Genomic DNA, 27,987 nt, shown 5'->3' with positions numbered 1-27,987 from the left:
AACAATTGGGATAACCCCAGGCGAGTGGAATATAAAATAAAGATATGCTGCTGTTTTGATTCAGTCGAACCGTGCGAGTGAGAAGTCGTCATCTACAAATATATATATATATATATATATATATATATATATATAAATATATATGCGTTAATAGTGCTTTGTATACTTGAGATAATGTAAGTACATACTCATAATGTTGAAGTCGGTATAAAATATGTTTTATACGCTTTTGATAGATGCATGTTATTAATTAATGATGCTAAAAGTTTATTTTTTGTATCTTTTAATTGTATTACATATTTCAAATTATTACATTTTATTCGTAAACGTTGAAAAAGCTCATGTTTGTTTACACTTTATATAAATTTAAAGTAAACATTGTGTTGAAATGAAAAATGCCCGTAATAATTTATAGGTTAAATATTAGTCCAATCAAATTAGGACTTCAAACATGCCACATATTTTTTTTTGTGCAGAACGCCAATACAGAGCGCTACTGTCAAAAATTTAGGACATAAATTGTTTATATCACTGTGTGAAGGGTCAAAATATGGTTTTCCTTAATTTTCGAGAACTTGTAGATATTAAAAAAAAAAAAAACTACAAAACTGTAGGTTAATCAACAGGATTACATCGCAAAATGAAGAAAATGGCTGAATGTTAAATTTTCGATTTTTTGCAGTAAAAAATTGTTTATTATAGTTATAAATTGGAACACTGCAGATTCCGATTGGTCTTATCAAGACGAATAAAAGGATGTATTTGATATTTGCGTTAATTCTGTTTTTTATTGGATTTTTAAAAAATTATTTATTGCAGCTATCAGAGGTCACATCAACACGGGGTAAAGCTTATTCTCTGGAAGGATTATACTTCAATTGTTCTGTATCTCGCTTTTATTGGTTTTAAACTATGAAAAAAACACAATCAATTTACGCGAACACACGCTGCCCGAAAACTGATTTAAAAATTTTCTCGCCACTAATCTATAGATTTAAGTAGCGTCGAATTTAGGGAGGGTCTAGCGGGGGCTGAGCGCCAGGCCCGGAGCACGTAGAGGTTCCGCAAAATTATCGATTTGTTTTAATTAATAACTATAATTAACAATAACAGTTTTTTATTGCAAAAAATGTGAAAAATTTAAATTAACCGTATTTTTCCAACTTGCGACTTAAATAATTGACAAAACTTAATGAATAACCTCTAGTTTTGTAGCTACCCACAACTTCTTCCTTACATGTGGCATCCACATATTAATTTTCTTTGAAAATCATCTTGGTACAAGCAAATTTGACTGGACTATATGACCAGAATATTGGCATTGTATAAAGAATATTCTTTATACAATTATACTGGTATGTACCGTACTGTGAACAGTTTTAATTATAGCTTATTTAGTTAATGAAAGCTCATTGATCTTGTAAATTTGCAAATAAAACGTATTTTTATGCAAATTAATTCATTGATTAAATGTTTAGAATATTTAGATTAGAATATTAATTATATCGGCGATCTAAAGTTACATATGGGAGCTAGATCTTGAGATTACCATAAATTATTTTAGTAATTGGAATTCTTGAGATCCTTTCCAGCTTAAGAGTTTTTAATGTACCAAATTAGTAAGTGTTGTAGTTCTTAGATCATTTTAAACAACAAATTTTTCATTTCATGAGTAACTTCATGAAAAATGAGTGATAAGTGATGTGCGTGTAAAATCAATGGAGATGTGATGAAAACAGTTTAATCCATGGATCAACTATTCGAATCTGACGAAATATTGATATAAAACTTTCGTTCCTATCTGTGATAGATAGTCTCAGCGTTCGCCCCGGACAAAAAAATAAATTGCCGCCCCATTAAACAAAATTTTATTGTCAGAGCAAAAGTTTAAGACGAGTAAGATATTTATATAATCATTATATTACAGTATTTTACCAGAACCCACGAAAAAAAATTTATAATATATTTACTTTTACTGGCTATTGGTCTGTAGTGCATATCTTTATTTGAGAATAACGAAAAAATTATTTTAGATTATAAAAAAATTTTTATTTTATAGGATAGATCCCATAACACAAAATTCACAATCAAATAATACAAAAAAGGAAATATAAAAAAATATTATTATTATTATTATTATTAATTTCAGTATTTCGTTTTTGCTTCCTTTTTTTCCCTAAAAGCGTAAAAACTGCAGAAATTTTTCTCCACTAATTTTATCCCATTTATGTCAACAGAATCGCCATCAGTTAAAATTATTTGCAAATCCTTGCAGTGTTTTAAGAGAGCTTCTTTAGACATGTTTTTTGAGTCGTATATATTATACAAGAATTGAAAATAATTACTATGTTGATCAAGTTATTCAAATCTAGTATTCAGTGCTTGATCAATTGTAAAATAAAAAGTCTATTTTATACTTTTCTTTCGGATCTTTGCTCGGTTCATGTAGCGCTTAGTATGAAAAGTTTGTTTTCATTCTTTTTACTTGGTGTCGTGGTATTGTTGATTCGATAAGTAATATCACAGCCTGTAATTTTTCAACAAAACGAAAAATTTCTATCATTTGTTCGTTTCTTCCGTTCAAATGACACTCAGTAATTCAAAACAGTTCTTACGCCCACGTTTTCGATTTTTTTAAATTTCGAATTACAAACAAATTCGGTACTTACATTCACAAAAAGAAATCACAGATCTCACTGGACAAATCCCCGTGTCAGCCGGCCCTGGAGCCTGGAGTCTCTTATTATGATTGGTAACTAATATTATACAATTAAGTTCAAATGTTAACCATCGAGGTTATCATATTTATCGAAGACAATATTTCATTTATTCAAATTTTAATTTTAAAAAAATATTTTGCTAATTTTAATGGAATATACTCGATAAAAATAAAATAACTTCTAAAAAAAATCGCTAGGTAATTAGTAGAACCTGTTTTCAAGTTTCAGCATCAACGACGGCTTTTTCGAAATAAAAATTTTTTATTTGTTTGCTCGTTCTATCAAGGTTTTCTGATACCAACTTCTTAATAACGTATAGAGACAATAGCAAATCAGGAGTATATTTAGCAATCAATCGAAGATACTTTATGTACAAGAGATTTAATATGATTAACATACAATCCTCAAGAAATACAAAAGAAATTATTACATCCTTTGTTTTTATTGTTTATTTGTTACATTCATTTGGTTTAATAAATTTTCGTACTTAATTTCTATTAATCGTGCTTCAACGATTGAATAACGAATTAAGCAAAATAACCATACAATGTGGTCCAGAATTATGCAACATCATTTGTTAGAATTAATAGTACCTTCAAAACTAAAGTTTTTGGAAAAATAAATAATGCCCAAGTGTAGAAGTGCCACTTTTAACAAAAAGGTGAGTAAACTATTTAGTTATATGTATATTCAAAAGTTCCATTATGCGTTGTCGCTTCGGCCTGACTTAATTACTTGATATATAAACTAACGAACCACTTATCACATTAATATAAAGTATACAACGTGTTTGATAACACGAACCACATAGAACTCGACTATCCTCCAATAAACGGCAGCCCATACTAATTACAACTCTAATAACAATTTAGTATCTATACCTTCACTTTATATATCACTTTATCACACTAGACTAAATATAGTCTATGATAGTATTGGGATAGCTGTAGCTGCTAGAGATCTTCTATTTCATACGCTTCCAAGTGTAGTGCTCTGAAGTTCCTTAGTGTTTCACACTTTAAGAGAATGTGCATAGAGAATTTGTCCTCTGTGCAACAAAATCTAGCATCTTAAGGTGTATTGATATGGATAGGGCTCATGTTAGTATTCGTAGATTGTTCTTACTTAGGTTAATACATTCAGCTGATCTTCTCTGGTTACGTTTCCCAGGTAGGTTGTCTCAATAATCGGTATTGCTTCTATCTACAGTCTTCTACGGTGCCTTTCACGTTGTTCTGTAGCTGATACCACAGAAGAGTTCGGGTGCAATGAAGGGATTGTCTGCACCAGCTTTAGCGAAGTTATCAGATATTTCATTTCTCTTCACTCCGATGTGTCCCGGAATCCATAGTAGCGTAACTTTGGTTTTCTTGCCTAACTCGACAAACGAGTTTTGATTTTTTGATATTGTAGCTCTAGTGGCTTTTTGGCTATCGAACAGGACGGTGATCTCCTGTTCCTGTCTCAATACATTGAACTGGACAATTGCATAAATTTCTGCTTGAAAAATGCTGTTGTGTTGCCTCTGTTTCTTGTTGTAAGTAAATGCGGTTACAACTGCGACTGTATTGTTGCCTGACGTCGGCCATTTTACTGGTGAGCGAATCCATCAGGAAAACCGCAGAAAACCTGCAACACGATGTTCCAGAATATGGTAGAACATTCCGAAGTATCTACTTAGTTATTGATAACATCTTTCCCTATAAACACCTAACATATTAATCCAATGGTTACCCAATAGATTGAGCTACCCAATATTTCTTGTATGGTTTTCATTACATGAAGTTATGGCCGATGCTGTCGTCAGAAAGTGGACTGAAAACACTTTTAAAAAGCTTAGTGAATAGATCTCTATTGGTTTTCAGTATTATCAATGTTTTAAGACAATTCGTAGCCTCTGAACAATTTATTCTTGAGGGTATTCTTGAAAATATGTATGTATAGAATCAAAATAAAGATTTTATAAGCTACTCTAATACAAATAGATAAAAAAATTTGAAAAATGAAAACTTTTTTTAATGTAATCAATCTATTCAAAAACATTCAAACGATTTTAGATTTGTTATTAAAGTTATTTGGCGTTTGACCTTGATTATCATTATAAAAGTCAACATTAAAGGCCAACAGTTATCTTATTTTGTTGATTGACTGACTTCTTTTCAGTAAAATAAAGATAGCCTAACAGTTCGTTTGTACTTTAATGGAAGTTTTGGAGAATTAAAAATCAAACTTATTAATATATTATGTGAGTAGTCTATTAATAAATGTTGTTTATTGTTTGAGATAGTACATTATTTACGTTATATCAATCGTAAGCTAAGTACCTATACGGTACTGGTTGGAATAAAAATATTAACTACATTGTTGTGTCACTTGTAGCCTGAACTGATTCAGATTAGGAATATTTGTTACCTAATGAAGACATTTGGCTTCATATATTTGAAGTAAGAGAAAAAAAATCGATCCTACCGATATCTCGTAAACACGTGGTAGTCAGGAAAGCCTCGAACAAAGTACACTAAATCTAGAATGGATTCTTGACATTATTCCATATTTAATTGCATCATCACTTTTGCAAGTGTCGTCTTTTAGGTCTGTTTTATCTATGGTGCTAAATAAAAATCGTTTACCAACACTCAGCACAATATACGTGGGTTATTTCTAATCTAGAAACAGATTGTGTTCGTGTCCTTCTATTAAGCGGCATCAGTGTTAGGTCGACCACTTACAAGGATTGGCTACTTCCATAAACTCCACAAAATCCAATTTTGTGACGTCATAAATTAAAGCAAGCATGTAGCTTTCATCTTTGTGACAATGACAAAATCAATGGTCATACTCTAGAATTGACATTAGCAATCTTTCTGTGTTATTGGATATTTACTCCTCGAATCATTGAGTGATTTTTCTACGTAAGTAGGTTCAGTATCTTATGTTGAATTGGGTGTATGAACTTCCAGTGTTCCAGTAAGTTATATGGGAAATTTTATGTTAACAACTTTATCTCCACTACCTTATCTAGGTATCTATCTTTCGGTTCCCTTGTGCATACTGGCTTTCACTTTCACTATGTTTTTTGAGTCCAATCCGATCGATAGTTCTTCAATGTTTTGAGTTGACGACATTTTGTTTCACTTTAATTTTTGAGTCCGTTACCATGTTGTGCTTATTTTTAATTGTTTTTTTCTTTTATTTTCAGAAAGAAAATGAAGTTTACACTAGTGACGTTGTTATTTTTTGGTGCCGCTTTTGCAGACCCTCCAAATCTGGATGAATCTATTGAAACATTAGCCACAGGAAACAGATTATTCAATACAGCGGTGTATAAAGAAACTTTAAAAACCAACAAAGGCAACATAATATTTAGCCCTTTTTCTGCAGCAACAGTCTTAAGTTTAGCTTCGGAAGGTGCTAAAAATGTAACTAAATCAGAATTGATCGAAGCATTACATTTATCCGCAGAAAGCGAAAAGAACCAAGAAGCTTTTAAACAACTTTTACCAAAATTGTCTATACAGACACCGTATGTATCACTACTAAGTGCTAATAAAATCTATGCCGACGACGGTGTTACATTAGAAGACGCATTTAAAAAAATTGCTGTGAACATTTATCGATCTGACGTTGAAAATGTCAAGTTTGCTGAGAATATAGAAGCCGCTATTCGAATAAATAGGTGGGTGGAGGATCAAACGCGGCGTAAAATAAAAAATCTTATTGAATCAGACGAAATTAACGCAGATACTGTTCTAGTACTAGTGAACGCTTTGTATCTCAGGGCTGATTGGTTTCACCCTTTCACTAAGTCTTCTACTCATCCCCAAAAATTCTACAGGACAACTAGCGACTTTAAAGAAGTTGATATGATGCACAACGTAGCTTTATTCGGTTATTACGAAAATACAGAATTAAATACGCGATTCATCAATCTTAGATTTAAATATGAAGGACTTAGTATGGTCATAGCTCTTCATAATGAAATAGAAGGTATAACAACATTACAAGATAATTTAGAGGAAGTTTTTAAATCTCAACCATGGAAACCAGAATTCGTTGATCTGAAACTACCCAAATTTTCCATAAGTTCCAGTATTAATTTTGTTAACATTCTCAGGGCGCTTGGAGTTGAGAAGATATTTGATGAAGCTCAAGCTGATTTGAGTGGTCTTTCAACTAACCGTAAAAATCTGTATGTGTCTAACGTGATTCAGAAAGCGTTCATAAACGTTACTGAAATTGGTAGTGAAGCAGCTGCAGCCTCCGCAATTATGATACAAACTAGATCCGGACATATGATTGGACCGAACAGGAAAATATTCCACGCAGATCATCCCTTTATTTTCTATATAAAATACCATGACGTAATTTTATTTACAGGAAGATACACTTTTTAATTCCCATTTTATATTTATAGTTAACTATGGTTCCTTTATTGTAAGATTTTTTGACAATTTACTTTTTGAATATGTACTATAGATTACTTTCAATATATAATTATTCATTTATCACTATTTTTCATTTATATCTCCAATTACCTAAATAAATTGAGCTTTTATAGAGGTGGTAATCTTATGATTAACACATATTTAAGGCTCTGTATAAAAAATGGATGACAAAGTTCGATCCTAGCGACATCTCTCGAACTAGCTTCGTACCAATAAAAAACATTTCTATAATCAAAGATTTGATCTAAGGTTCATATCCATGCTAATTTCGCGGTAAATTTAAAAAAAAAAAAAACTCGAGTAATTTTAAATGCTCGAAGGTAGTTGTCGCATCAAATTGTGAATGAAACAAAAGTATTATGCAAAATACTTTCATTTCGCTAACATTTCAAATTCAAATATTGTTGTTTACAAGAAAATATAAATACCTGAAATTAAAATGCTGTTTTAAATGAAGTATTTTAATTTCACAATTAAATGGTTTACATAAGATATAGGTAGATGGAATATTGAAACACAGGATGATTATTATAATTTTCATTTTGTTTTTGACATTTTACAACTATATCTACAAACAAAAAATTTTCCTTCACACTTTAGCAGGCTTAGGACTGTCAGCAGGTAAATGTTGGCGTGTTTAAAAAATGTTTCTGTTTGTACATGGTACATACAATGGTATATAAAAAACTGATTTTATAACCATGGTTAATTAATTATTACCATTGTCTTCCTTGCAGCTTTTCTCTATATTTAACATATGCCATATTCATCACATCATAGTCTTTATATTGTTGATCTTTGCCCTTCAAAATTTTATTAAAAATACCTATGTAATGAAATATGCATATGTTAAAACTAATATTTACAAACATATTTACATAATCCTTATGATCTGAACAAAATATTGAGGAAATATCTGTCAAATCCTCCAAACGAAATATTTGTTTTTTTATTCCTAACGAATTGATTGACTGGGACAATTTTTCGAAAATTTTATCAGAAAAACTTTTAAAAATATCACAGAATTTTGCTGAAGGCGCACATTAAACATTTTTTTTATGTTCCCTAGAATATATTAATGAATTTGCCTTAATTAATTCGTTTGACAATATTATATTTTTACACAAGCAGCATTTGAGACTTTTAAATAATTTCTTCGCTACTGAACCTGCTACACAAGGGCTTGAAATAATCGCTTCCTTGTGTATACCTTAACAGGTTTTTTTGTTCCCTCTATTGGACTGTTACCAGTAAAGGTGCTGATAGAGGAACTAGTCCTTGCAATTGGTTCTAAAAAATGTCTCAATTAATCTCAATAGAAAAAGGAAATCAGTAAGCAAAAATAAACAATTGGACAACTACATTATAGAAAATATACAATGACATATATCTTTCACCTCAATTATTATTGAATAATCCTTTTGGTTATTAATATAAAATAAAAACATGAAGCCTGTTCCCCTGATGTTAAACAGATCAATCCATTTCTCTTTGTTTTCAAATAACTACAATAAGTATTTTTTTTCTTTACAGGAATTATAAACTGTTAATATTGCCAATATTGGTGATATTGCATCTAAATGGAGTCTTCGGTGCCCCGGGTGATGTTAGTTTTATAGTATCATCAACTGAGACAACCAAAGAAGGAGAAAATAAGGTACTAATATGATATAATGCAAGCATTGATGATTTCTGCTATATATGATTATTTATCGATTTCAATTCAATAAGTATTAGATAATAAAAATGTTGTAAATGCACTATGTAATTCTTATCAATTAATTAGTGAACCATACTGTATATTATTATTTATTTCTGTAGGCTGACAACAATAACAATGAACCTATTATTTATGCAATGGATATAAATACGAACGTTGCGAACCGTTATGCAAAAACATTGATAACGAGTAAAGTGAAAAATCCTGCGACATCTGCGAAAGAAGCTACGTTTTCTGTAGTTTTACCAAAAAAAGCTTTTATTTCAGAATTTGTTATGCAAATCGGAGGGAAAAACTACAAAGCTTACGTTAAAGAGAAGGAAGAAGCAAAACATATATACGATGAAGTGAGTATTGATAACTGGCTATGTAATATTCAATAATTGTTTTATAAATTTTTTCTATTTCTATTTTTGCATGCACGGTATCTAAATCGGTTTCAAAGCATCACTACTAAAACATTTCTATACTGCTTCCAATGTTTCCAATCTCCAAATTTAAAATTTGTGATGCAATTGTAATTCCAACCAGTTAGAACGTGCGCCTACGTTGTCAAAAAACATGAAATACGGAAAAATGTATATAAGTAAGTTTTTTATTAGATTCACGGATATTGTTGTTTGCAATTGTCCAACAAAAACTAGGCTATCACAAATCTTATGGGGGCAGCTAATTCATAACTGAATCGAATCAGTACTGGTGACAAAACGTGGAAAATTTAACTGTTGTTTCGAACTAAGTTACACAATAAACTATGTACTGTCACCAATTATGGAAACCATTTCAAAACCAGTGCCGAAAAAAGTTGACGTCCAAAATTGTGTTTTGAGTGTTAATGCTTGCGACCACCTTCAAGTCGAATTTAAATTGCTATTTCATATGAAGATGATAACTTTTTAAAATCTTTTTTCAAATCCAAATCTTATTCTCTGCATAGCTTCTTTATGCGGTTTATTTAATGCAAATATTCTGCTTCTACGAATATCCTACTACTAATTCAAGTTTATTAGTTGTTTCAATCACTTAATAATTCATTCGATTTAGGCCGTCGCCAGTGGGCAAAGCGCAGCTCACGTAGCAGTGAGTGCTAGAGACTCCAACACATTCACAGTGTCAGTTAATGTCGAAGGAGAAGCTAAAGCTACATTTTTCTTAACTTATGAAGAGCTTCTAGAAAGAAAAGATGAAAAATACGAAGTGGTTCTGAACATCCACCCTGGACAAGTTGTTGATGATTTAAATGTAAAAGTAAGTTATAACAATCAAATTAAAAAGAGATGCAATATATACGTTTATTTGCTAGGTTTTCATCAACGAAACGAGAGCTCTTCGTTTCGTTGAGACACCTTCGTTAAGATCTGGAAATGAAATTAGTAAAAACGATGATCAACTCAAACCAAATTCTAATATTGAAATTGTCAATTCCACTACTGCTGTTGTAAAATTCCATCCGGATGCTGAAGCGCAAAAAGAATTTGGAAAGAAACTTATTGGTAAAGAATCTGAAGGTTTATCTGGTCAATTCATCGTGCAATATGACGTTGAACGTGATCCTTTTGGAGGAGAGGTGGATATTAACAAAAAAAAAACATAAATCAGATATAATCAAATTCTATATTCTTAGGTTTTGTTGCAAGATGGTTATTTTGTTCATTTCTTTGCGCCTAAAGACGCAGAAACCCTTCCTAAAAACATTTACTTCATCTTGGATACTAGTTCTAGTATGTACGGAGTGAAAATTCAACATTTAAAAGACGCCATGTCTAGTATCTTGAACGAAATTAAACCGGAAGATACTTTATCCATCGTAGAATTTAATAGCGAAATATTCGTCTGGAATATAGAACATCAAAACACCGTTCCAGTTAATTACAACAATTATCAAGAGCCTTTCGAACAACTTAATGTAAGTATTTGGAACTAATATTCATTCAACTTTTCATTTCTCATTCACTGCAAAATTCACTAAATCACTGATTTGAAAAGCGGTTAATTCAAAAAGGCCCCGCCCCCCAGTTTTTACGACTTTTCTTCAAGCATTCACGATATCTGTTCAATCAATTTATACTATTGCTTTTATAAATTTTTCCTTTAATGCTTAATAACCATTTATCTCTGCCAAAACAATAACTTTGCTCCCGCTCACCCTAATCTTTTTACGTCCAAGGATATTATTTTTAATTGAAATCCATATTATGTAGAAGAATGATTTGCCAGGACCAATTCAAGCCACAAAAGAAGCTATTGAAAAAGCGAGAAATCTAGTTAACAAGATGGTAGCTACTGGAGGTACTTTCATGATCGGAGGTCTTGAAGTTGGTTTGTATCTTGCTAAGACCCAAAAAGAAAGAGTTAAAGACACCGATGACAAAAAACAACCAATTATTATTTTCTTAACAGATGGACAACCAAATATTGGAGTGCACTCTACTAACGAAATAACCAAACTAGTAAGTACATGATTACTAGTGTATGTACCTAATATGAATTTTTCTATTAAATTTGTGGTGTGTTGTAGACAACTCGATTGAACAAAGACATTAACGCTCCTATTTTCTCTCTCTCATTCGGAGAGGGAGCTGATAAATCGTTCTTAAGAAAGATTTCATTGGAAAATACAGGATTTTCCAGGCATATATATGATGCAGCTGATGCTTCTCTCCAATTACAAGATTTTTATAAACAAGTGTCATCTCCTTTATTATCGAAAGTTCATTTCAAGTACGCCGCAGAAGCTAAAGAAGTAACCAAGACTGATTTTCCAATTTATTTCCGTGGCGGAGAACTAGTTATTTCCGGATGCTATAGCGGTAAATTATTCAACAAAAATGTTTTTAAAATATCTAAATTATATGGTTTCCATGTATTATAGGTTCCACTTTCAGCCCCATTGTAGACGCAGTAGGTCCAAGAGGTCCAATAACATGGAAGCCTAAAATTCAAGAACCTGTTACGTCTTTGGAAAGACTGTGGGCTTATTTGACAGTTAGAGAAACTTTGGATGAAAGAGAAATTACTGAAGATAACGACAAAAAGTCAGCATTAACCAAAAAAGCATTGAAAATTGCTCTCAAATACTCTTTTGTAACTGATATAACTTCTCTAGTTGTTGTTAGACCAAACGTTACTAATCCTATTGAAACAAGTGAGGTTATTCTAATAAAATGCTCATTCTTTATTATAAACTTTCTTTATATTCTAGGACCATGGCCAAGACGTCGTATAACACCCTACCTTTACAATATGAGAGCAGATCAGGTTCATCATAGTTCTTTCGATGGTTATTCAAAACACTCATATATAGCGGCCATGCCTACAGCTCAAAGTGGTATCTTTTTTTTTTATTTTAACTTTTATATACCATAAAAATAAACTCATAAAGCACCAATGATCTCTGATACAGAAGTAGAAACTTTGATGTGGTCCAGGATCAATTACATACAGTAAAAATTGTTTCAGTCAATGAATACACTGAAAAAACTGATCATATCCGATCCAACTTATTCAAAATAGGACTCAACTCATTTAAGAAATGATGACGGTTCTAAGGTGCTCTCTTGATGTTTGCTATCGAGAACAACGGCCGAAGACACATATCTCATGATAAGTTATAGAAGCGGTGGCTTTCCCGATGTAGCCGACTTAATGTAGTCCGATGATAAGCACCAAATAAACCGGGATTAGTAGCGGGGTTTTCAAGTTTTCTCGCCATTAAAGTTACTTTTATAAATGATACACTAGAACAAAGCGCAAATAAAAGCCTAAGAATTTTATATCGTACGTCATACATTGATGTTTCATTTCGATTTTTTGATACGTCAAGGTAGTGGTAGTGAAGATACATAAAAACGATTCTTCCGAAACTCCCAGAGAGAGAAATCAGACGGCGTTACATCGGGAACCCATGGAAGTTCTGTCATTAGACACCTTGCTTCAGAGGCAGCAGACAGATACAGTGACGTTCTAACGTACTTCGTTATGTTGATGATTCATCATCATCATCGACTAATCCAAAATACCTCAGACAGATGCTGGATGCAGTTTAGTTAATGTCCACAGATTTCTGTTAATTGATACGATATAGAATGTTAAGAAACAACGTTAGGTAGTGACGTTAACTCATCCGACACTCACGACTGATACCTGTCTCTCGCATTAGTATCGGTAGTATGCATTTGACGAGCACCTAAAAGACAAAATACCGAAATTTTTGCAAATATGCGCTGATATACTTTGATATCCTTCTGTACTGGTGATTATTTTAAGTTATTGACATGATAGATTTTTTGGTAAAAATCAGGTACAAAACGTTAATATAAGCTCACTTAGGGCTCTATCTCACCGAGACGCCATAGCGACGTCGCCAGCTACATATCCACATATTCGTCAATTTAGAAGCGTAACCATGATGTAAAGACTACAAGGTGTGCTATAGCGCACCAGCTGGGAAGCAGCCAATGAGAATTCGCTCCCAAGGAGGTGCGCTGAACGAGTCGAAAATGAACCCTCGGAAAGATAACACTTTGTAGTCTTTACATCATGAGCGTAACCACAACTGTCGGCTCGCTGTATAGAGTTTGGAGATTGTGGCGACCTGGGGCAACGTTGCCACTAAAATGTACACGCTGCAAGCTGCATCTCACTCATTGTGTCCAACCGGCCGAAAAGACGGACGCAAAATGAGTTTTTATACAGAAAAATTCTTCATAGAAATTCAAAATAGACCATGTTTATGGGGTACCAATTTAAAATATTATTCAGATCGTAATTTAAAAATCGTAAAATATATACAAGGACAAAGACGAGATGACGCTTCTCCTAAACTTTTTTAGTGCGATTTTTTCAATGTCCATTCTCGATATGGTCGCCTCATTACCTCCATTTGGCGACCGAGGTAGCCATGGCTATATAACTGGCGACGTTGCCGTGGCGTCTCAGTAAAGTAAGGCCCTTATTACATATAAAATAAAACAGCGTAAGTAATATTTAGAATATATTAGGTGGAAGGCTAAGAATTTAAACGTGATTTATACTAACACTCTTGAGTCTGGAAAATTAAAATAAAAAAAATTTTCCTCATACGGAAAATATCCATTCATTTCCTATTTCTACTAGTTTATGATTTATCTTAAACCTGCTTGAAAGTCGAGTTCTTTTTCTTTTTGCTAATTAAAGGTAATGAGAATAATACCTACTTTCTTCTTCTTTCGCGCTATTTTCTTCACTTTTAGCCTTAAACTTTTCTTTGTTTATTGTTTAACTTTTCGTAAAAAAAATACCTTTTATTGAACTGAGTGGTCTTGTAGATACAAGGGCTCTCTTTGTGGTTATGCATTTGCGGCTATAATAAAACATGTATTTCTAAAATTTGAATCTGTACAGCAAAATCTACTGGTTGTTCAAATGGTAGAAGACTTTCTTCAAACATTTTACATAAATTACGAACACGAACAAGTGGATAAACATCTAGCGAGTCAGCTATTGGTACTGTGCTTTTCTGAATATTTAACGACGTTCTTTGATACCAAAATCTCAGACTGGCAATTTCGCAGGGAAATCGTTGTCTTGCGAGAAGATAAATGCACGTGGTACCTATCTCACTACACTCAACGACTTTCTGTGATATTCTGTAATTTTTTCTGATCCCCCTCCTTTCCCCTTTGTGATTAATGGAAGACATCTATGATATTCTGCGGTTTTCCTGTAATAGGAAATAATACAACCGCAGAAATGCTCGCTCTTTCGCCTTCCTCTTAGTCAATACCCTCCAACAGCTTTTTAGTATATCAAACCAGTTTGATTTGTTGTTTTTCACCCCTGGGCGAGAGCTATACCAAAAGAACCATTCCAACATCAACCCAGCAGAGGAATTTTTCATATTCCAAAACCATTCTTGAAACAAACCATATTCCATATAAAAAATAATTCCCAAAAAAATCACAATTAGCTCTTCTCTCTTAAAACTATTTTTGTTACAACACAATATCTTCTTTCTCATCAACAAACTTTCATTTCTCCTTAGGAACTGAAAATTCACTCAATTACCAAGTGAGTTGTTGTTGTAATACCTCAACCAGATTATTTAACGATACACAGTTGCCTAATGTATTGAATATAGAAGACTATAAACGCAAAATATAATTTTCTCGCTATCTTGACATATCAAATTTTGAATTTTGCAACCCTGTAAATTCATTCTGTCCAATACGGTGATAGCGGCATAAATGAAGATTTATATATGGATTGGTGTGGTAGAAATAAAACTTTAGTCGTCCACTATTAAATAGAAACCAATTAGAAAATTTGTTATTGACAATCCTTTAGAAACTCTAGTATACAGTAATTCAAATCCTTCAAATCAAGTCCGTGTTGCTAAACTGAAAGAAAAGCTCTCGTAAAACATTTATTGTAAAAAAAAGAAATTACACACACTAGAACGTATAAAGTTAAATGTAGCTTCAGCTCAAAATAGTACAAAACAATATAAAAGAACAAAATCATTTTCACTGAAATAGTAGAGTAAATTTAATAAACCTTTCATAGATTATCGGAATTGTTTAAGTAGGTTATCATTTACATGACGGTCGTCATAGTTGTTTTCTAGGAAATCACCACCATTTGCCACCATCTCTTTCCGTTGGAAACGTTTTAAATTTTGATTTTTCAAACCCGAGGAGTGTTTTGATAGTAGAAATTATTTTCCTTGCATAGATTTTGAGAGAGAAAAATGAATAAATTTTGAATTTTTGAAAAAAAAAAATATTTTGATCTTCAATATATAATAATCTTCAATAATCGGAGACGAAAATATATACAAATATAACTATTACAACGTCGTCCGACAATCATTATATAAATGATTGTTTCAACTTTTATTGGTAGTTAAATTACCTTAACTTGTTTATTCTTCTTTGAAACCAAACACAAAACTGGATAAACGATAATGGAATAAACGGTTCTTTGAAAAATCTGAATCGATTATGTATATATGTGTTGAAAAACCAGCAGCTAGGCTATAAGATAATCAGAAAAGTTGTGTAATTGATCGAATATCTAATTTACGAGTTTATTAAGTCAGATATATTTTGGTAGAAAAGGGGAAATTTTTAGAAGTAGCGTTTGATAAATCAAACAAGTAAAAACAATTATTTAACGTTGAATATCAATTAATTACACGCAACATTATCTTAGTAGGTGATATAATTTTGTTATTAATACGTTGTTGTTTACTTAAAACATAGTTTCATCAATATTTCGAGCTAAAGTTACATCATAGAGTCTAAGGTGTATAATTTCTTTTCTTTCAGAGTATGAAGATTCGGATGTAGATACTAGAAGTAAGTAACAACAATATTCGATACATCTTTCAGTGACACATAATATCTAATAGATAAATTTTGACAGAAATATAATTTTTTAGCGGTATTAATGGTTACCTCATAAAAACTGCTATTTCGATTTCAATCTGTACTGTACTGCATAATTTGATAATTAATTTTTATATGAAAAAAAAATTGTTAGTCTTCTTCGGCAAAAATTAAATTTTATTACATTTAGTTTGATTGTTAGTTCATGAAAAGGCCGCCGAAGAGTATTTGCCTGACAAATTTTAGGTCTCGCTAAAAAAGTATTAAAACATTTTTTGTTGCAAGTTTTCCAGTACCTTTCGGTCGTAAAAGCAAAAATGACAGAAGTTTGTAGCGGACATCTGATGAAAATTTGAGAACAAAATTTGATTGTCATTGAAACTTTTTTAAAAACCATTTTATTATTAATTATTGGTAATGAAATAAGGGTATCAATTAATTATTGATTTTGTTTCTAAATCGTCTTGATCTTAGGTCTCTTTTGTTTTCAAATTATTTTTTATTTTTATAATCATGATGTAGGTGATTTCTTGATTAATATAAATACGCAAATTGTGTTGTCATATTTTGATAAAAGCCGCAACAAGTCAAAACTTCATATTTTTATCTATTTTTCAGAAATTATTTATAAAAAAAAATTAATTACAGAAGAGACCTAAAATCAAGACGATTTAGAAATATAAACATTTATAAAAGTTTTTGGTAAGTAAGAAATTGAAGAAATTTAATTATTTGTTGTACCCACCACCCAAAAACTATGAAATTATTGATTTTTAAAACAATTTCATATTAGATAGAGTGCATTTTCCAAATTTGTGAAAAAAATTGTAAAGGCGATAATAGTGAAAACATGGTAATTTTTTGAGAAATTACCAGTAAAATGATCTAAAAATAAACAGACTTGTTTTTTTTCTTAAATTATCATCGATTTTCGTTTATAACTTTGTTATTTTTGGTTCTATTTTAGTTCTACGTATGTAAGCTACTGGATCAAAGTTATAGAGAATTTTATTTTCAACTAAAAACGTCTAAATAATTTTTTCGTTAGAGCTATAGGTTTTATGTAAACCATTTGTGCTCCTTTTTGCGAGGGACAAGGTTGCAAACCTACAAACTTGGATTCATCTTTACACACATTTTCCCTTGATAACTTAAAAACAAAATATTAACCTCAAATATAGCTTTTCAATTAACTATGTATAACTTTCGAAATGTTCGTATTTCCTTATATATTATGTGTCAGTGTTTTTTTTGTATTTTTCTGTTACTGTTTCTATTAATGTTTGTATATTTTTTAAGGTTATCTCTCTGCAAAACCACTCATGTTCCGTAGTAGCACTAAGAAAAAAATCAGTTAGTATGATTAAATTATATTAAGATAAAAACTAAATTAAAGAAATAAACAGTTTAATGGCTGAAGTGAATGAATTATTGCAAATAAAAAGTCAAAAAAATATATTACATATTAGGTTATGCAACGATCGTAAAGATTAAAAATATTTTCCAATCAGTTTCAGTTTGATGATATATAAATATCTATTGGTTACGTAAAAAAGTAATTCTGATACTAAAATTGCGTTACTATACACACTTTCCTATTGCCAAAGAGTGATAAAGTTAAATTTGTAATGATAGGGGTGATTAAAAATTTAAGTTATAAGGGTCGAATGATAGATTTTCCAAAAGATGTATTTTAATTCTCTTTACAATCAACCATACTTTCACAAAAATTGAGGGATTTCTGAGGAAATATGTAGCATTATTCAGAGTTATAACGATTTATTTTATTTTCCCATGCTTCGCCAACATTTTTGAACACATATGTCAATACATTGTGGTAATTCATAATTTTGTTGTCGAAATAATTATATCCAAGTAATTTGCCAACATATGTCAGTATCTAAGTTATAAAAAGTGAAAAACGACAAGTTTGCTCCTCTTCAAATACGAGCACTAACATTCCATTTCTTATGCCTTTGGGTATGACTTCCAATAAATGAATGTACTTTAGTTTCACTCCAATACGTTGCGTCTGTTGCAACTGACTCAAACTTCCATGTCGACTCCTTCATTCCTGATCGCTCGCTAATTATCGTATCGCTTGGAACTTATTCTCTCATAAATATATTCATCAACTTTGAAACATATGACTAATAATTTGATGATTAAGTAAGTGCACTGTAGCTCCAGCACATTAGTTATTTAAAAAGAAAATCCCACAATTTCTATTTTGTTCTTATAAGTGCATAAACCATTGAAACGACGCTGTGGAAAAGTAAAGAAATAAAGAAATCTTGAAATTTGTTTCTCGTAAAAAAACTCTTATTAAGAAACTTTTTTATGTAAAAAGCAAGCACAAGAAGGTAAACCCTATTACACTTGAGAAGTTCGAGTGGTGCTGGCCGTGTGGAGGTTGTACTTCTCCAAACAAAGAGTCCCAATAAATTGAAGTTCTTGGCGTCTACAGACAAACTCGATGTTCGACGATGTTCATGAGCCACGTTTGCCAGTCGAGTAGATCTTGCAAATATTGCTCCAGAAGGTATTATCTTGAACAGCTCGGAAGAGCATCTGCCGTGGTATTATCGGTAAAACAGAGTCAGCTTGGCGACTTTTCTCCTATGCTCTAAGCTGTCAAAGTTTCTGGTCAACTCTGGATCGCCTATAAGTCGAAATACTCAAGAACCGTACTCCAAAGATGGACGAATCAGGTTCTTGTAGAGGATTAGAAGCTGTATATAGCTTTTCGATCTCAAAAAAGACTACAAGTTTTTGTGAAGCTGTCTTACCAAGTCGTGCCGGTTGGTTTGAAGTTTTTCACCCATGATTTGATCAAATTTATACTTAGACACTGATTAATATTGTGTAACAATTGGTAATACAATCGAAAAAGATGGCGAGTAATGACGTAAAAATAATTGTTTTACATAGAATGCGCGTTGTTCTCCCGTGAGACCGCTAGACCGTTTACAAAAATGCAAAAATTTATGGTTCACCCTGTACTTAAACATAATAACAATTAATTAACTGCTATATCTAATGTCGTGTGATTCTTGTATAAATAAGAGAACAATTTAATGCTTTTTTTTTGTATTTTTCAAACCCAGAATTATCTAAAGAAATATTTCCGCAGACGCATTGTTAGATATTAAAAAATATTATCGGCGTTTGTAAAGAGAATTGAAAGATCTTTTGAGAGATATGAGTACCTTGCAATTTGAATATTTCAAGGGTGACAAATATTACGCAAAAATGTGTCGCCGCTGGAATCAAGGTCGATGTAATCATCACTTTCATAAAATGTTATAACTTCTGCAATTATTCAAGGTGACTATTTATCGTTGGACGATCGTGTATATACTCTAGGAATAGTTCCACGAAAATACTTCACAAAATTATGATAAATTAAGTGTTTCTTAGAGGAAAATGTAACGCAGAAGAGCCTTTCCTTTATATGCAGCATTTTTTGGATGAAATCAATTTTTTTGACTTTTTATCTGACATATTTTGCTTGTAATAATATGTTTTCAAGCTGTATTCCATTCAATATAATATTTTTTTTTCTAAAATTTTCAGGTATTTTCCCACATAGTTTATCTGCAGGCCGATGTAAGTTTTACTTTAATAAATACTGTATAATGTGTAATAACTATAATCTTATCCATTCAAAAAATTTCTTTTTTTGAGATAACTATTCCAATTTCTACTAAAAAGGGATTAGAAACAAGTGTAAAAAATCTAGAATAATTAACTTCATTAAATTATAATGAAATAAATCTTGGTTTCACACTGTTTATCAACTCGACTACGTTAAAACTAAATTACATGAGACATTAATTAGTTCATAGACTGACATGAATATCGTGTTGCCAAACTGAAACCAAGACCAAGTTTTACAGAATGGCATGGTTCTCATGTTTCCTGGTTTTAAGAATTTCAAATAGCCATGGTGCGGCACTACTATCTAGAGATGTAACTTAAAGCGTAACATAACCTAAAATCGCGAGTGCGTTATAGTGTCACCTGTGTTCCAATTATGATATTTCGTGTTTTTCATATTCATTATAATTCATTTGACGACGAATATTTAATTTTTCTATCCCTCAATCAGAACGCTGACCTGGCGGCCACAGAGTGCGATAATAAAGCGCCCATGAAATGCACCCCCCCCCACTACCTTCATTTCAAGACCTGTATGTGAGACCGTGGAGTAAAGTAACTTGAAATATTGAATAGCATAAACCATTACTCCATGCTGCAATATAAAAGACAATATGAAACACACAAAGCACAAACTCTTTGATACCGAACACAGTGCGCGTACAACAATTCCACCAACACTCACAACTACATTCTCTGGTTGGTTCTTTCTTCGAACCTTCTTCCATATATTACTGATGCATATCCGGCTTGAAAGACAAAACAGTTTAATCGTGAGTGTTGGTGTAGTGTTAGTATAAATATAGCGGGATTCCGAAATTCGCGAAATTCTAATTCAAACATTTTGAATTGCTCATGAGTGAGTAAAAACAGAGCAAACGTAGAAATTTAACGAGAAACCATCACACGCAGTATTACCAACCCAAATTAAAAAATTACTACAAGCATGTTTGATCGAACTAAATTCCCTCTTCACTTTCACTCTTCCATTATTACTTAGTAGTAAGTATGGAAGGTATAGGTGAGGAGAAGTATCTCATCTGGGAGAAAACTTGAAATAGTGTCTAAATGTATACGATAAAAACAATTCAAGAACCTTCCACAATGGCGCTGGTGTAGACAAAGGGAATGTATGAATGTAATAGTTGTAGATTAAAAAAATTAAATACCATAGTTTATTATTGAAAAATTCAATAACCTGCATTGTACAAAATGATGTAATAAATATGACCCAAAAGAAATTTACCTTGATGCTAATGTGGCGCCACCCTTAATTCGAAGGACACTTTTTCATATACACAGATGATTTCCATTACCACTACTCTTCATATTAAGAAGCTTGCACTCACTTTTGATATTAGTCAACTAGTGATATTGGGGTTAGTTACTTATTTGCGTTTTTTAAAAATGAGGTATAAAATTTATGAACGAAATACAATTTCCCACAATTATCGATTGAACAAGGCGTGTTTCTATTTATTAGGGTTGATATTTTTATCTTTCAGTCAATTATTATACGACACCCCGATTACCCCCATCACCACCTACATCAACAACAGAAGTACCGAAGAATACAACTGTAGCTGAATCATTGAAATGGTTGTCATCAGCTTTAAATGCGAATGGTACACTCACTCTACCATCAGGTATATTTTTCAATTATTTCACTTTTAATTTAATATTAATATTTAACAATGTTTTTATTCTAGGTACACTGAAAATAGGTGATGAATCTCTCAATTTTACCCCGACTAATACATGTGCTAAGACTCCAAAGGGCACTGAAGGTGGTTTATGTACTTTAATCAAAGACTGCCCGGAAGTTTTTTCGGATTTGACTGATTTTGAAACTTATAAACAATACTCTTGTCCCGTGCAAAATGAGTAAGTGTTACTCACTTGAAATACACTTTTTATAGAATTTTCAAACGGTTTCATTGATGTCTATAATAATTCTAAAATCGATAAACAGAATATAAACTTTATATTTAATTAAATAAAATATTCCTATTTGTTTTAGGTATGCTGGTGTTTGCTGTCCTAAAAAAACTGTTTCAGCTTAAAAAAGATATGACCTTTATTGAATGTCAACAACAATTTTAATATATTTTTAATAAAAAAATAGTTTGCAATATTTGTTTTTATGACAAGCCCATCTTTATTTTAAATTGATATGCACTGTTTACCTGAAATAATAACCTCGTCAATGATATTAGAATCAGCCTTACATTGGTTTGGGGAAACAGCAACGAGTCACCCTTAAATGGATTGTATCAATGGAGTACGACAAGATTTTCAATATATGTTAAATAAAATCCAATTTTTTTCATTTTGAATATGAATACGACTTCATTATAAAAAGTGGTTGTTTGGCGAACGCAAAGAAAAATAATTTTTGTACATTTACGTTGGAATTATTGGTAGACACGACAATTGAATGTCCGCTCTTAGAGAACCAAGATTTTAGTGAATAATCAATATGGCAGAGGTCACTGTTGAATCGATTAGTAAGTGTTGTATTTAGAGTTGCCTATACATTGAAACTATATTACTTTCCTTTACCAATTTAAGCTTTATTGCGGCTGTCAGTAAATTTATGCAACCATTGTTGACTTTATCGAAATAATATATTTAGGATCATTGGACAGTAGTTTGGAGAAACTAAACTTGATGGGGAGATCGTTTCAAAAACCGCGTGACTGTTGTGGTCACGTGTTTGTAGTGAAGTTGTCAAAATAGTGTATACAGTGTGTATCATGAAAATAAGTTTTTACATAGGGAGTGGCTTTTTTCTACCTTATTCAAACAAAAACTGGGCACAATATTGAGTCGATAAGTCTTAAAAAGTCCCACCGATACTTTCCTAATGAAAATTTTGGTAATTTGTTGAGATGAATTTTGTAAACAGTTCGAGCTATTTTTATTGCTTACTTTAATAGACTTGCGGTTTATATTTATTGTGTTTACCGTACTAAGTCGGTCGTTTTGCACGAAGCTTAGGAACAGTTGTCGAAAAACAACCTGGTGAGTGCGTGAGTCTTTTCGGTAAAAAAATCGAAAAGGGAGTTCAACTGTACAGAGTCTGGATCGATCATTCAGGCTTAAAAAATATTCAATGTTTCTGAGGAAAGTGCATCTTTCAAGTTACCACTATTAGGACACTGATTTTCAGTAAGTATTTATTTTTGAACAAACTTGAATAAAAATTAATATTCTCCTCTATAAAAGTGGGTTAATGTTTAAAGAATGTGGATGTCCTTTGTTCACTGGTATGGAAAAGTCAGTTTTAATTTAGTTATATGAGACTATGATACTATGTGATTCATTATTTTTAACTAATTATAAAGTATTTAATTTGGAAATTCGCTGAATATGAAATTAATTTTTTTTAGAATTATTTTCCACTGAAAAACCATTTTCTTCTCTTTATGAAAAAATTTTTGTTTTAACTGTGATAGAGTATGAGTAATTTGCACCTATGTATATCAAATATATAATGTTCACTGATTGCTTCAACATTTTAAAGCAAATATGTAAGTAATTAGTAAGTTATCCATTTAATTTTCACTTTATTATTATCACCTTACCTATATTATTAGCAGTAAGGAGGTTAAAGGCTTATTTAGAATGATGATTATTTTAAGGCTGCAATAACTACTTGTCTCTAAGTGGACAGGAAGTGTTCATTCTACATTAATTTTATGAAGTGTACTATAATCAATATTAATTTAGATGTGATAAAAAAGTTTTCCTTTATGCTTAACAGACAATCTGGAAAGTGTAGAATCAATGATTTCAATGATTATAAAGTGCATGTGTTCATTGGCAATTATATAAAAACACTTTGTTATCTCTAAAATGGGGGTGTCATATCTAACAAGATAAGATTTCCTCATAATTCACAACAAGAGCACATCCAGTGTGATTATCTTATTAAAATCAATTCTGACATTTCATACCATTATTAAACAGTTTAGTAGAGGTCAGATTTATATAGTGTGAGTGTGGCATGACATCGGGACCAAGCTTTATCCTACAGAAATTCAATGAAGTTTTCCGTTCCAGGTATAAAAAAAATGCTGCAGGATTTGACATAGAGGGTCCCTCTCCAGGCGGGAGGGCCTTGGGAATGCTGATAATGCCTTCAGTGCTGGAAGAAGTGGAGGATAACTCCGTTTATACCCCCTTAGTAGACTCCAGTGGAATAACAGTGATTCCACCAAGTCCTTCTTCCAAACCCCTTAAGAATATTGGTGATATCAGATTACTTTTACAACAAGGTCGAAAGCAAGATGTTAAACAAATTCTTAGGAATAATGCTTGGCCTGTCAACAGTCCCATTCGTAAAGAGTTATGGCCACTTTTATGCACACAACATCAAAATGGTAAATCAAATTTTATGGATGGTTTTTATTGGGATATGGTAAATCAAGTTTTTGGGACCACAGAGCTACCAGATAAGTCTATAAGTTTACCACCATTCGTGGAACCATCACATTGCCTTTCATACTACATGACGCATAAAGGTAGAAGTATAACAGATCGTGTTGTGTCAGTGTTAGGATATGCTTGCCCTGATATAGTTTACAGCCCTACCATTTATCCAATATGTGCACTTCTTCTTCATTTTATGACTGGTAAGTACCTATTCAATTTTTCTATCAACATTTATGTCAAATTTTGAAGTTGATAAGGTGTCATAGTTTGTGTAATGAGATAAAGTGATTGGAGATTCAGTTTTAGAGAGACTGTCTTGCAAAGTAACAAAAAAGTCACTCTAAATAAAGTTACAAGGTTGCTATGCCTTCAAATAGAATATGGAATATTTTTATGACATAGAGAGCTTTTCTCCTAACAGCTTATAGATTCATGCATGCATACTTTAACTTCAATCTTGATATGAAATTGTGTAGTCACGTAGAGGTGATACTCATCTTTTTCATATATAGCACGGGCTACCAATGATATCTTCTGTTTTAAAACATATTTTGGTCTATAAATATTGCTTCATAGCATGTAAAGATTTGGAAACTTTTCATCAGTTCTAGTATCTGAGTTTCCAACTTCATTTTTGCAAATCCATATTCTCCTTGACACTAAGATTTTATTTTTCTTTATAATAGTTTCCATTTGTTGGTCATACCAGAAACAATTAAAAATTTTAGTGCTTTTGTACTAAAATAATGTTTTCTATTTTATCTTATTGGCTAATCGATTGTGAAAAATAAATAGATGAATATACTGCTTAAACAATTCAATACAAATTTTTTTTAATCTTAGTAAGAGAAGGTACTCTCTCATTAACCCGATAGAAAAAAAGCTAACTACAATATAATATTCGGACCTTCTATTGTAGCAATTGAATGTTTAAAACAATCTCTTTTTACACAAAACTCTTGAATCTGTATAGTTCAATTTCTTAACACTGAGCATTCTTTCTCTATCCTGTTATTGAATTTCTTCCCCAGCCTTGGCTAATTTTTTTAATTATTTGCTATCAGCTGCGTGAGTTGAGGGATGATTAGGTGATGTTCTGGGGGTGGTATGGTCTTAATAGTTTTTTCTACCTTTTTTATGGTCTCCTCGGTGATTCTTGAGAATTTCAGACTGATATTCGGTCTTTTTCTATTTTCGGTCAAAATAAATTATACGGGTTGCATTCCAAGGGTGACTTTAGGATTTGTTACCCCTATTTCTTTCGTTTTTGCTGTATATATCATCAATGGTACTTATATTTACTTTCCAACCGATTTGTTACACAAATTTTTTATTTTCGTTTAGAAAGAAACGTTTCGAACCACAGGTGGTACATGTTATTTCTTTTATTCCTTACTGATACAAATTCTACACCTTAATTATTTACAAAAATGTATTGATCTTTTTGGAAAATTTATATAAATTGAAAAAAGTCCAAATTGTTTTATGATTATGCAAGAAATATAAATAGGTAGTAATCCTCCTCTCATCCTAACAGTGTTCCATAATGATCTTCTGTAGATCTTCTATTCTTGAATACAATTTTCCATCGAATTTTTCATTCTTCTCAAACTAAAATTAGTCATGGTACGAATTATTTTCTTAAATAATATTGTTTTGAAACTTATTTAAATTCAAGAATTGACCATCACCTGTTAAGTTAGATAATGAATGCTAAAAAGTGACGTAGAAAAATAATGTTGATAAATCTAATACACAATTCGTCAAAAACCTTGATTATTATTATGTTTTGGGTAAACATCCATTTATTGAATATTCATGTTCAGTTATTTCTGTATCTGGATTAAAAACAGTTTCTTTAGTAAAACATTTACTAAGTATTTAATCACATTATTCTCTGATTTTGTATGGGTTGCAAAACAGGATCCCCGTAACCCGTAATTGGAGTATTTTAATTTTATTCAACAAATTATTTATAACATAATTGTTTTAGAGAAAAGCATAATCAATACTTAAATGCAGTTTGCGAAAAAATTCACAAGCAATAATGCACTTATACTACTTAGAATTACAACTTTAAGTTGAATCAAAGTCTTGAGAAAAATAATTTCTTCCTTTCAATTGAGGAGGTTTATAGTTTGACCGTATGGTGAGATGGGGAATAGTCTAGAATAGTCTTATATCAACATCAGCACTAAATTGGCCGAAGAAATAATGGAAGTGGAAATTTCCATTTGTTACTATTCTTATTTTACAAACAGATTAGATGTTTTCGTGACTTACAGTGTGAACTGCCGAACACTTAACTGATTAATTAAAAATTAATTGATTTGATAATTGTTTCGATAAATAATTCAATTTCACAATTCATAGAAAAAAGCGCCGATAAAAATATGAGTCAACATTGTTTTTCCGGAGAAAGTTCTAATTGTTGTTGTATTAGTAAATACCGATTACTTTGTTACCAGCTACCAGACGCCGAACTCATAAGCGGGTGGGGTAGCTAGTAAGCTACTGCGTAATACCAGTACCATACGATAAGTAATCAATGTGCTAACAGTGTAAACAACAACTACTACTTCTTATTCTCGACATATTTCTTGTTTCATTTTTCTACAGTGACTAAAAACGAAGATTACACCATAAAAGCTCTATTTATGGAATGATACCTATTCTGACCACCAGGGAGTGGAGTGGTGTGGTGGCAATACGATGTTTGTTTTCCTTGTCTTTGGGTCGCTGAAATATTTTTTTTTTATGTAATATTAGGACTTTTCAGACACGCGGTCATAATTTGAATGTTCGGATACTAACCCTGATCACATTCATTCTTGTTCAGAAACTAATCGAGTTAATCGGGTCGTATCACATCTTTATTCCCTTGTGATGGGTAAATGCGATCAGCTGATGGGTTGTTTCCTTTATATACGATTTTTTGAACTTTCAAAATTTTTTATTCCCCTAAAATGGCCGTCTACTTCAATTCTAGTAGTGAAGAGCGTCATTGATAGGTTACTGAGGTTTGTAGTTTTTATACTTTTAGTCATTCCAGCATAAAATAGCTTATTACGAGGGCTGGTCCTCAAGTTTTGAGATAGACAAAAAATATATATTTATAATTTGATATGCACTTTTGCAAAAATTTGAATCGATTGTCGAAGCATTTTTTGAATTCGGATAGAGGTTCATCAAAAACGTGTAGAAAAACGTTGGCTTCGCAATTTATTATTTATTAAGAAGGACTGTACAGCGGATGACCCTTTGATTTGTTGTTTTGATTGTTAGAAAAAGTTTTTGTTAAAACTGATGTGTGAGAGCTCTCATTGTCGTTATGAAGAATGATTCTTCTTCTGCGATTGGTATCCCTGATTTTTTCGAACAATTCTGGCAAACAAATGCTGGTGTACCATTCATAATTGACCTACGTTGCTCGGTGGCGACATCGGGTCCAGTTATTCCAAAAAAAATAGGCGACCATTTGCTTCGTGCGCAAACTACTTTTGTTGGTTTGGTTCGACTTGAGAACTCCATACAGTCGATTGTTCTTTAGCTTCGGGTTCGTATGCATCGATCCATGATTCGTCGCCTGTCACGATCTTTTGAAGCATGACGATTGAATTTTTCAGCATTTCTTTGGA

At 31.8% G+C, this 27,987-nt stretch overlaps 3 protein-coding genes across 9 annotated transcripts in view; all 3 read left to right on the top strand.

The window, feature by feature from the left end:
• Position 1: 1 nt before the first annotated feature.
• On the top strand, positions 2-22,044 carry LOC130897821 (inter-alpha-trypsin inhibitor heavy chain H4-like). 3 transcript variants are annotated; one of them, XM_057806744.1, is made up of 16 exons: positions 2-176; positions 8,699-8,822; positions 8,987-9,232; positions 9,930-10,133; positions 10,189-10,452; positions 10,510-10,791; positions 11,087-11,335; positions 11,404-11,695; positions 11,758-12,030; positions 12,088-12,213; positions 16,193-16,222; positions 17,552-17,605; positions 19,829-19,861; positions 21,418-21,558; positions 21,622-21,796; positions 21,933-22,044. In XM_057806744.1, coding segments are annotated over exons 1-16 (2,538 nt in total). In that variant the 5' UTR covers positions 2-174; the 3' UTR covers positions 21,976-22,044. The 3 variants fall into 3 exon arrangements, with proteins under 3 accessions (XP_057662727.1, XP_057662734.1, XP_057662742.1); XM_057806751.1 differs by lacking the exon at positions 16,193-16,222 and having other exon boundaries at positions 46-176; XM_057806759.1 differs by lacking the exons at positions 16,193-16,222; positions 17,552-17,605 and having other exon boundaries at positions 46-176.
• Positions 4,820-7,225, top strand: LOC130897842 (antichymotrypsin-2-like). 2 transcript variants are annotated; one of them, XM_057806771.1, is made up of 2 exons: positions 4,820-4,965; positions 5,920-7,225. In XM_057806771.1, the coding sequence occupies exon 2, from the start codon at positions 5,927-5,929 to the stop codon at positions 7,112-7,114; it is 1,188 nt and encodes a 395-aa protein (XP_057662754.1). In that variant the 5' UTR covers positions 4,820-4,965; positions 5,920-5,926; the 3' UTR covers positions 7,115-7,225. The 2 variants fall into 2 exon arrangements, with proteins under 2 accessions (XP_057662754.1, XP_057662762.1); XM_057806779.1 differs by lacking the exon at positions 4,820-4,965 and adding an exon at positions 5,105-5,632.
• A 456-nt stretch (positions 22,045-22,500) lies between the features above and the next one.
• Positions 22,501-27,987, top strand: part of LOC130901723 (GTPase-activating protein skywalker) — a 52,814-nt gene continuing 47,327 nt past the window's right edge. The window contains exons 1-2 of one of the 4 annotated variants that reach the window (XM_057813309.1): positions 22,501-23,083; positions 23,978-24,549. In XM_057813309.1, the coding sequence (XP_057669292.1) occupies positions 24,042-24,549 (508 nt within the window). In that variant the 5' untranslated portion in view covers positions 22,501-23,083; positions 23,978-24,041. The remainder of the gene's footprint in view (positions 23,084-23,977; positions 24,550-27,987) is intronic. The other 3 variants (XM_057813293.1, XM_057813285.1, XM_057813302.1) reach the window with 3 other exon arrangements.

Source organism: Diorhabda carinulata, chromosome 1 (assembly GCF_026250575.1).
Source record: "Diorhabda carinulata isolate Delta chromosome 1, icDioCari1.1, whole genome shotgun sequence".
NCBI lineage: Eukaryota > Metazoa > Arthropoda > Insecta > Coleoptera > Chrysomelidae > Diorhabda > Diorhabda carinulata.
Note: the sequence above shows the minus strand (reverse complement) of the source record. Positions and strands in the feature narration are given on the sequence as shown.

Coding starts and splice junctions, on each gene's coding strand:
- LOC130897842 (XM_057806771.1), top strand. CDS start 5,927: ATGAAGTTTACACTAGTGACGTTGTTATTTTTTGGTGCCGCTTTTGCA.
- LOC130897821 (XM_057806744.1), top strand. Junction 10,134..10,188: donor TTGATGATTTAAATGTAAAA/GTAAGTTATAAC, acceptor TTTATTTGCTAG/GTTTTCATCAACGAAACGAG. Junction 19,862..21,417: donor TAGTTTATCTGCAGGCCGAT/GTAAGTTTTACT, acceptor TTTATCTTTCAG/TCAATTATTATACGACACCC.